An 11,016-nucleotide genomic window follows, 5' to 3' on the forward strand; every position below is an offset into this window, starting at 1 on the left:
ATGTTAAGAAATATGACATTGATGGCTTTCCATAGTTCAAGTTGATTGTATCAGTCACAAGGTGTTGATCTCTTCTGCAATAAAATCTGATCATTGATAAGCCAACAATACAAATTAGCACATGTTCTGTAACTTTGGCAGAGTTCTATCTATTCAGAATAAACCATGATATGCTGACATTAGTTTGTAAATGTATACAGTGCATATCAAATTCGAAAGAGAAGTAATCTGAAATTTATGTGACTAATATAAAACAAATATTGAATAGTGCATTTGAGATGTTCCAAATTTTGAAATAACAAATTTTTTTTAATGGAAACCTTCAGGCCTCCGCACACCTTACGACTGGTCCACCATCCGATTTTGGAACAAGTCGCATTATGCAGATTTCCTAAAAATGTGAATTTGAGGTTCATATTACTGTACAAATACTACTTTAACAATCTGGATGATTTTGGAGTAAAGGCCACATTGATTTCGAATTGTATCATATGGACCGTTGCTATGACGTCATTATGATGAGATATTCCATTCTCTTTTATTCTAATAAGGATGTTAGAATAGTCACAGATTTGAACATATTGAGTATTTGTATGATGATTTTGAGCTTTACACGGTAAGATGTTCCATACCTCAACATTTGCATTAAATTTTATAATGGTTTATTTCCAATTGGATTGCATACCAATCGTAAGGTGTGCGGTCGCCTTCACTTTGTACCACTGACACCGTGAATGACATTGGAAGGCAGGAGGTTCTGGTCTTCCAATTCCAGTTTTCACCAAATTTTGGTATAATAGGTGAAGTGAATGGAAACTACATGTATACAGTCATTCTTGAAAATGCTCCACCTTTTCAGCCTTGCGTTCATTCATATAGCCTAGAAAAATGGTGAGTGATATGTGCAGTGTTGAGGAAATCACTCGGCTGAGTGTAGGCATGAATCCATGGGGGGCAAGTCAACAAAGCCCCCTCCCCCCCCAAACAAAAATTTCTAAAAGAGATAGAAAAGAAGAGGTGAAAATAGGAGGGGAAAAGGAGAGAAAAGGGGAAGGGGAAAGAGAGAAAGATAAGGAAAGAAAGGTAGATAAAAGGAGAGGGTAAAGAAAAGAAAAAGAAATAAAGCAGGGAAAGGGAGGGGGACAAGAAAGAAATCAGAAAAGGAAAGAAGGAATGGAATGGAAAAAAAAATGTAAGGGGTAACAAAAAAAAAGGAAAGGGGGGAAAACAGAAAACTACAGCAACGAATCGAAAGGGAGAGGGGAATAAATGGAAGTGTAATAAGAGAGAGAAATAGATTGGAAAGGAAAGGGAAAAAGAGAAGCTTAAGAATGGAAAAGGAGAGAAGAAAAAGGAAAAGAAAATGAAAGAAATGATACAAGAGGGGACAGGGTCTGGGAAAGAAAGAAAAGCATACAATGGCAGGCAAATCTGAAAAACAATCAGAATCGTGAAAGAGAAGGGTTGCAAATCCAGATTACAGTGGTTTCATCATGGTGCTATATCCAGCAGCAGTGTAAACAGAGGCTCAGTGTTAACAGGTGGGGCAGCTATCGATCACTTCTCAAGGATAGTGGTAGGACGTGTAGTGCTGCTCGACACAGAATACCCATGGATATTCAAACATGGTTGTTTGCAAACCAAGTCTTGCGTGATTTCGCGATCAATGAAATAAGTATATGATCTTTTGACCATATCGTCCTTAATAACACACATGGTATTACTCAAGGATTTAAACCAAGTGTGATCAAAATTGATGCAGAAATAAGAGCAAACTGAACAAAAACTTTTGTTGGACAAGACCTCATATTTTTTTACTACTAGTTGACATTTAACCCCTTCATTCTCTACAACCCATGTGGTATTACCCAATGTTCTTATGCACCAAGTATGAACTTAATTGATGCATAAATAAAGAAACAAGAACATGTTGAACAAAAACTTGAAAGGTCAAGTCCACCCCACCCAGGAAATTGTTGGTTTGAAACGAGAGAAAAACCAAACAAGCGTAATAAGAAAGTTATGACAACTTCTGCTTATTTTTCACAACTAAGAGATATGCAAATGAGAGAGTTGATGTCCCTCACTATTTCTTGTTTTTTATTGATTGAATTATACAATGTTTCAATAAGGACCAACTTGACTTAACCACTGTTAAAATAATGGTAATTCCACATATTCAGGGAGGAATGAAATTTTTTTTTACATGATCATGAGGAAAAAATTAGAATTTTTCATATGATAAAATACAAAAGAAATAGTGAGTAGGTAATGAGTCTGCTCATTTGCATTCCAACAAGGATACGCATGTAAGTGCTTTGTGAAATTAAGTGAAACTTTGAGATGTCATAACTTATTTTACATCCAATTTTGATGCAATTTTCAATGTCATGCATGTTGGATTTTTCTCCTTTTATTCAAATCAACTGTTTGTTAGGGAGGACTTGTACTTTAACATTTTTGTAACAGACCAAGAGGAACAGTGATTGCTAGGTCTCCCAAAATTCATTCAGGCGAGACAATTACAGACCAACAGACAACAGAAAAAGTGATTACCGGTACAAGGTCTCTGCAGAACTTTGTTCAGGCGAGACAAAATGTACTTCAGATCTCCTCTTGCAAATCCATTGGGGAAAATTTGATCTGGATCAACTGCGAAGTTTAATGTAATATAATTTCATCAGTCTCAGAGCACATGATTTGTTTTCAGGTAATTGAACTCATGGGAGACATATCTTCATAAATGAGAATTTTTTTTACGTCCACTTTTATTGGCATGACAAAACCTCGGGAACACTCGCATGCGTAAACCATGATGCCCATTGTGCCTTATTCTAATACCAGAAATGATAAAACTGTCCAACACATTTGTCATGGGCATGGCAGTTTACATGAGACTTCATCTACTGGAAGTAATATTGAATTGATGTGACATAAAATTGGGCAATATTATTAATTTTTACTTATAAAAATAAAAAACAAATTGTTGATACTTGATTAAGGGTCTTTAAGGACCAAGTCAAGAAATATCTCTTTTCTTTTGACTCCAATGGCGTCTTCCTGGATGAATTCGGACAGATGGATGTCAGAAATTCGAACACAATAAAATAAACATTTAAAAAAATAGTGGATTTTCAATGTTTCAAGCAACAAAAGATTCCTATTTATCTTTTCCTTTTTAAAACTTTGAGTTGATCCTAATCATATTCATACGTAGCTCGTGTTCCTCTCGCTTCCACACGTGTTCTTCCAACATCCATGCATGCTCCTCTCTCATCATTTGCACCCGAAGATCATGTTCTTGCTGCAAGAGACGCTTCCTTAAAGTGCCGACACTTTCTTTCCTCCTCTTGAGCCGGGATCTCCGAAAACTCTCTCCATCTTTTTTGGGTTCCAACAGGCGGATGCCACTGTCCTGCATCTCAGTCGAGAGATCAGTCGTTAGTCCATTTGTCGAGCAGCTTGAATCGTGGGAGAAGAGTTGGTTTTGAGAAAGAAACTGGGAGCTACTCTGGATGAGATAGCCAGAAGAGTTCGGAGTCTCCTCACACGGGAGTGCGGATGTAAAACTTGACGAAGCGATGTTACTGGTTCCTTGGTTCTGCTCCATGGGGTTTTGGTGACCTCCCTGATCTCTGTGGACAGTGATCTGCACATTCCTCAGACCATCCTTATCGCTGGAAGGCTCTGCTCGTTGGGGCAGTGTAGACTGGGCAGGTGACGCCTTTTTGACTTGGTTCACACCTGCATCATATCAAGTTAAGGTAAGACAATCAGAATTAATGAACAGCTTGAGATTTTTTATAATACCAAAACAAGAGAGAGAAAGGATAAGATCATCATGAAACAAATTAGAACCATTTCAGTAAACGCTGAAAAGAAGAGCACATTAAAGAAATATTCTGAATGCAGGTAAATCAAAAAATCTCTGCTATTAACTTTGTCTGGAGTCTTATTTTGGGAATGGGATCTTTAAAATCAATGTCATAAATAATCAGAATATGGACATAATTTCTCAATACTTATGCCCTTACAGTACTTGTGAAATCATTAGTGTTAATGCAACAAAATGCAACTCTGATGGCAATTGAGTTTTCAAATGTCTATAAATGTGCTATGGCAGTGGAAGCATACACATTACTTCGAAAAGTGTGCGCCAGAGATAACCTTTTGCATGATCCATCAAACTGTGCAGTAAGCTGTGCTGATGAAAGCAGGGAATATCAAGATGGTCAAAATATAACCAGCTTTAAATTTTTGACAATGAACGGTGCATAGCACTTTTTTGTGTTCTGTAATTACGTTTAGAAACATGATTCATGTTGCTGTTTAAATTTAAAAGTTGTCATTGAACACACCCTTACACTCATTGTTGTTATAGGAAATTGTTTAATCTTCAATAAATGTATTTAATCGCAAATTGTATTCTTAATCTTGTCTTGTGCCATACACTGCCATTACGAATGCTGTTGAAAATTAAAAGTGCAATACATGACAATAATTACCTGGATTCAAGAGTTGATCTCCATATCTTGGTGATATGTCTATTGGGGATTGGTGGACCTCCATTGTGGATGACTCGCCCTCAAGCCCGAAGACTTCTTCCGGTTCAGAACTACTCTCCTCTTTGATCTCAATGACACAGTCATCACCATTGTCTCCTGTGAGTTTACTAGTAGAGGGAGTTTGATGATGCGGTGATGGATTGTCAGGGATCCAACCTGATGATGTGAGGACAGAATCTTGCGGTGGAGGTAAAGGCATGGACGGCAAAGGTTGTGCATGAGATGTATGGACTGAAACTACAGGCTGTCCTGTTGATGACTGCACCTGTATGGCTGGACCCGCCTGCATCATGTGAGGCATGGGCATCTGGGAAGGTTGAGCTGGAAGAGTTGATACAGATGGAGATAGCTGTGTTGAAGTCATAGATACTTGCGGAACAGATAATGTTCGAACCGGTTTTGCAGGATTTGGGATGTTATTCTGTGGTAGGGACATTTGCATGCTTTGGGAAACAGTACCCATCAGATCAGGTGTTGACTGATTTGCGAAAGTTGATGGTGGTAGACCTGGAGGCTTGGGCAAGAGGAATCTATGTTTGGCCACTTGATTATTCCTCTGGCCTTGTTGAGAATTCTTGTGAGACTTTGTGCCTGATGATTGCATGGTGCCATCAGTGGGTGACTGCATCGGGCTCTGTGCAACACTATTCCCGTGAACGTTAGTTACAGGATGTGGAACACCCGCCAGGACTACAGTTCCTTCCAAGTGTGGCTGCTCAGCGACACTAGTTTGCTTTGCATATCCTGGCATTTGAGACTTGAGGAATTCATCAACCTCTTTGTTTCTGTTTGTCATGTTGACCATGCAGTTCTTAATCTCCCTTGCAGTGCGCTGAGTCTTGATGCCAGGGGTTTTGTTAAATGCCCACATTATCTCAGTCCATGCCTTTCTTTTCAGTGCCTGTGTCTTTCCATCTTTCAGCTTGGAGAAGACAACCGGTCGCTGCTTTCCCAGGTTGAGAATCAAATTCTTCTCGAAAATTAAGAAGTTGATCTTGCGATATGACGGCTGAGTGGTGCATGCGCCGGCCTTCTTTTGAAGTGTTTTACGCATGATGTTCTGCAGGCAAGACTTCAGCTGGGCCACGGATCTGGAGCAGGACGTGGATTCATTGAACTTTGTCATTATGAGGTCCCAAGTACCAGGCCGTATACGTTTGACAGCACCAGGGTGAAGTAAAGCAGGAGCCTCCTGTCGAACAAGATCCAGTAAGACTTTCCTTTCCGCTTGGGTCATCCCAACAAGGGTGAAAGGCCTAGCATCTTGACCTTGTCGAATCATTTTCTCTCTTTTCAGGCAAAACAGGCTGTAGGAAAGAAAATACAATGCTTTACAGATGACAAAACACAACACATACAACAAAAACAGGAAATGGTCTTGGAATTCTTTTTTTTTTTTAATCATGAAAATTTGTTAATATTAAATGAATTAATAAAGAACCTCTTGCACTTTAATAAGAACATAGAAATTGAAAAAAAAGCTTTGTCTACTATGATCATAAAACTTTTGCATTTTTTATGTAATGCACTTCTTCGTCCACGACTTAAAAATGCTCATGATATTTGGAAGTTCTCCTTCTCAAAACATATCAATGCATTGAAAAATATCCAAAGAAGGGTGACTACTGGGGAAAGTAAATTATGGAATCAAAGAAACTTCCCAATGGAAAGAGACTGATGTGAATGAGATCAAAAGGATAATAAAATATGGGTTTGAATAGACAGATTTTTAAAAAGTTTTTTTTTTTAAAGACAAGGACAATATTGCACATTAATCCCATATTTTATGACAACTCCAGCATGCCCATCCTACATGAATTTGGACCTCCTACAAAAAACCCCACATTATGCTTTAGAAAATGTTGAAAAGAGGGACTATGAACTATTCTGACATAAATTGCTCATCCCCTGAACTCTTTCTCACGCCTATATCACAGCCTATATGCTCATTTATTATACACAATGCCTAGTGATCTCACGCCAAGTGACTATTCCCTGCCTAAAATCTTGTGCATCGCTGGCATCTGAAACTCCTTTTCGAGACCTGGCTGTAGCGTGAATATTGATTGGGCTTTAATCACGGCAGATTTTACGTCTATATAGGCCCTAGACATTTTCTGAGACATTTTGGTGTGTTGTGTGCTGCATAACAAGACAAAGTAATTTTAACAACCCTAGGTAAATTTTGATGTATGCCACTTAACTCAGTATTTTGAAAGAAGAGGTGCCGAGTTGTCTAATTAGCCGAATCAGGTAGGTATCGATCGTGGATCAGATCACTACTTGATGAAAAATGTTTATTGAATGCAAATTAATTGCAATGCTTTCTTCTACAATTTCAATTGATGTTCTCTATTTTAGAATACATTTATTCATCATCCCAGTATAGCTTCATGTATGAGCTGCCAAAGGGATTATTTCATTAAGTATCAAATATCGAATAAGTATCAATCTTGCTATAGGATTAGGGTTAGGATTTTATGATGGTACTTAAATTTTGTGCTGCTGCAGCTACATGTAACTCGGAACAAAATTTTGCTTAAGACAGGAATGCTGCTCGCATATGATGTCACAAATCTAAAAATTAAAATTTTAATAAGTTTTTAATTCTTTGATGGATATTTCTCAAACTTTTGGCAATATATATTATTTATGCTATTTTACAATAAACTTTTGTCAGGGTGAAATTCTCCTTTAAACACCTAAGAAATGATCACCAGTAACTTGAAACAGTTTTATCATCAGTGGTGAGTGGTTGTTATGGTAACTCGTTTTACGATCAGCTTTCCGAAAGTGTTTTCATAAAGCTGTTTATAAGTTAGGTTCAACTTATGAATGACCCGTGATCCCTTCTTAGAACTCTAAATCCATGTCAATGAAAACTTGGTGTAGATCTAGTGAAGAAAGCATCACCAGTCATTTGTATTAAAATGTGCTTGTAACCAATAGCAGCTTTATGGAATTCCAACCAAGGCCCATTCAAACAGCGAAATCAACAATCATGGACATGGGTTAGGAAATCACTCATCGATTTGTATTTTAGTCTGGTTTGTTGTATGGTAGTAGAAATTGTAGTGAATCGTATTACTGAATATTTTTCATGAATTCAATCATATCAATACAATTGTCATAAAATTCACCAAACTTTTACCATAAATACACAAATACCTACAAATTCTGAATATGTTTAACAATTTTGCCAAAATCTATTTTTTTTTAAACGATATCAGCTTCCAATCAAACCCCTCGTCGCATGTAAAATATTTTGGTCACTTGATTGAATTTTGAAAATGATTGTTTTTTATAGGAAAAGTTGAAAAAAAAATCACTGATGTCTTGATGGTTCATTTTTCCATTGTACTGTTTTTACATATTTAATTTTTAGTTTTTCCTTCGAAAAAAACAAAATTGAATCGAAATTTTAATTTCCTTTTTCTGTTTTGTGTTCACCATGTTCACAAAACAGAAAATTTAATACCGGTACAAACTCGTTTCCTTTTTCTATTTTGCATTCATGAAACAGAAAATTGAATTGAAATATTGTTTCCTTTTCCTGTTTCGCCTTCTTTAAACAGAAAATTGAGCACGTAGAACGGTTCTACGAAAGACCCTTTCATGCAACAGGCCCAAGACGATTGTATGGCAATCAAATGCAGCCAGGCCAGCTGAGCTGCGTGAACCATGATAAAGAGAGATAAGCGACCCGAATCTTTCCCCATACCGAGGCGAGGCGTTTACCGTACTTTACGCTGCAGCGCGAAAGTCTCGCAAATGATTTCCATCTACGAGTTTCTACGGTACCGGTATTCAAGATGAATTAATTGGGCTAGGCCTACTCTACCAGAAGATATCTATTTAAGACTCACAATCACATCGAGTAAAACATACCAAGGTCAGGAACTGGGACATAAAGTTCTTGCTTTGGACGAAGACAGACTGTGTTCCGAGATACGGCCTAAGCATTAATGCACATTGCAGGGCCGGCCGGCCGGCGCGAGCTGAGGGGCCGGCCGCGCAAGTTGATCAGAGTTGAAATAATATCATAAATGCCTAAAAGTGTCAAAAACTTTGCTCCCTGCTCTGAACTATATAAGTCAGAGCAAACTCAAATGTATCTAGAAATCATATAATCTATTTTGTTTTATAAAACGTCTCCCCATATGCAAGGGAGCGGCGATATGGTGTTGTCTCTTTATACTTTCAAATGACACTTTTTTTTCATTCTGAAAAATCAATAGCTATATAGGGGCGGTCCCCTTGCCCCCATTTTTACGTGCCACCCTCTCTCCATACCGGGTCTCCGTTTCTTCCTACATAATTATGGACCCCATACGTCTTCATCTCCATCATTATTTATCATCACATCATCAAGGGCGGAGAGATAACCTGGGGGTTGGGGGCACAGTGCCCCCACACTTTTTGAAGCACCGAAACCCTTTTTCATGCAAGAAATATGCCCTTAATTAACGTGTACTGTGCCCGTCTCATCGACCCGTTTTAGGTGTTACCAAGTGCCCTTTCTCGTTTAAGTGGTTATTAATTTCTTACTGAGTGGCCTCTCACGAAGGTGTTCTGTGCCCCTTATGCCTTAACAAGTGCCCCTTGCCTTCTTATATAGGTCCCCTCTCTCGTATCAGTGCCCCTCACGAACATGTTCTATGCCCATTTCATCTGAGAATGATCTATTTTATGTTGAGTGCCCCTTTGAAACAAAAAAAACAATATTCTCATTTTTATATATTATACTTATGAAGGAAAAAAAAATCCTGTAAGAATAATCTTATGATTCCATAATGATTAAGTCATACTTTCTTTGATGAAAGCGAATGAACAATACCACTGGCGAGCGAAATTTCTCGAGTCGCCAGTTGGGGTGAATGTTGGTGAAGAAAGGATGACTTCATCATTATAATTTTTGGAATCATGTATAGTTATAATTGAACTCAGTTTCTTATTAAAAGGAACACAACTTTAATTATCAATTTGCTGAAAGTTTATTATTTCATGCTTAAGTTACTTGTTTTCGTCTTACATTTCTATAATTCAGTATGTTCCTACCCAAAATTACTCAAAATAAACTCCATATAAGCCGTGGATGTATTTATTCATCTGTTCATTTTATGCTGATTTAGGATATCAGAATATTGAATTAAACAGTTGAATAGCACACGTCAAAAGTATTTATCGTTTCTCATGAATCGTTAACCGTGTTATTCAAATTACTTACAAGTGAATTGGTTTAAAATTGAAAACAGGCAACAAACAAGTGACAATCATCATCATCATCATTATCATCATCACCATCATTCCATTATCATCATCATAGTCATCATCACCATCAGCGCCATCAGCATCATCATCATCATCATCAGCATCATCATCACAAGATCATAATCATCATATATCATCATAATCATCTAATCATCCTCATCATCAAGATCACCATCATCATCATTATCTTCACCATCGTCCAATTCAGCATTATCATCATCATCATAATAATAGTAATAGGCATTTATATAGTGCCATCTATCTAGAAATATTCTATTCCGAGGCGATGATGATTCATCCAATCATCAACGTCTATTATAAATCCATATCAATCATCATCATCATTATCATTCAATCAATCATCGTCCAGGTCATCATCATCGGGATCACCACCATCTGATCAAATTCTTTTAATTCACTGATTACTGAAAATAACTCCTATACGGAGCGTTGCGAGAAACTTGCGATTATAATATTGCAAGTATATTTTTGGTCCCTATATCAATCATGAGTTTTGAAACTAATTGCAAATTTGCAATCGATTGCTAATCTGCTCCTTGAAACGTGAAGTGTAATCTGATTTGCTACAGTTTTAATTGATCTATCAATTGTAAAATATGAACGGAATATTTGCAACACCTCCAAGACTAGCTCGATTTATACTCAACGAATATTGGCATTTATGAATGTCATTCTCTATGTTGGAATGCCTTAATTTTCAAGTAATCTTATTCAATGCACTGCAAGGGGGCGCTATATAGCAGAAAAAACATCTTTTTAGAATTCTTTCTCAACGCTTAAGTGGTGCCCATTCATAAAAAAGATATCATCCTTAGAGGTGGATCCATCTCTATGTATCAGGGGCCGGGGAAGAGGGGGGGGGGGCGGCGGGGCTTCAGCCCCCACACCCACTTTTTTTCCATAACTGTGTACAAAAACGTAAAAATGACCATAAGATCGTGATTTCTTGCATGGTCAGCCCCCGTTCCCCACTTTTGGCTCAGCCCAGTCACTTTGAAAACCGTTCCGCAGCCCATATGTATATCTCTATGGGCCCACACTGCGCCCCCACCCGCCTGGACTCGCCCTTTTAGAGTGAACATTACCAACACGACTTAAATTAGCCCAAGGCACACTCACGCTTTTGCTTGAACAGAATTATTACCCTACCCTCATAGGT

At 37.8% G+C, this 11,016-nt stretch overlaps 1 protein-coding gene across 2 annotated transcripts; it reads right to left on the bottom strand.

Moving 5' to 3' along the window:
- Positions 1-2,229: 2,229 nt before the first annotated feature.
- LOC121407631 lies at positions 2,230-8,513 on the bottom strand. Of its 2 annotated transcripts, none has more exons than XM_041598798.1 (3): positions 8,454-8,513; positions 4,506-5,872; positions 2,230-3,744 (listed from the first exon to the last, which is right to left on the bottom strand). In XM_041598798.1, exons 2-3 carry the CDS (start codon positions 5,845-5,847, stop codon positions 3,179-3,181), a joined length of 1,908 nt encoding a protein of 635 aa, XP_041454732.1. In that variant the 5' UTR covers positions 5,848-5,872; positions 8,454-8,513; the 3' UTR covers positions 2,230-3,178. The 2 variants fall into 2 exon arrangements, with proteins under 2 accessions (XP_041454732.1, XP_041454733.1); XM_041598799.1 differs by having other exon boundaries at positions 8,432-8,513.
- Positions 8,514-11,016: the final 2,503 nt, after the last annotated feature.

The sequence above is a fragment of the Lytechinus variegatus genome, chromosome 2, assembly GCF_018143015.1.
Source record: "Lytechinus variegatus isolate NC3 chromosome 2, Lvar_3.0, whole genome shotgun sequence".
NCBI classification, from domain to species: Eukaryota; Metazoa; Echinodermata; class Echinoidea; order Temnopleuroida; family Toxopneustidae; genus Lytechinus; species Lytechinus variegatus.

Coding starts and splice junctions, on each gene's coding strand:
- LOC121407631 (XM_041598798.1), bottom strand. CDS start 5,847: ATGATTCGACAAGGTCAAGATGCTAGGCCTTTCACCCTTGTTGGGATG. Junction 3,745..4,505: donor AGATCAACTCTTGAATCCAG/GTAATTATTGTC, acceptor GATATGATGCAG/GTGTGAACCAAGTCAAAAAG.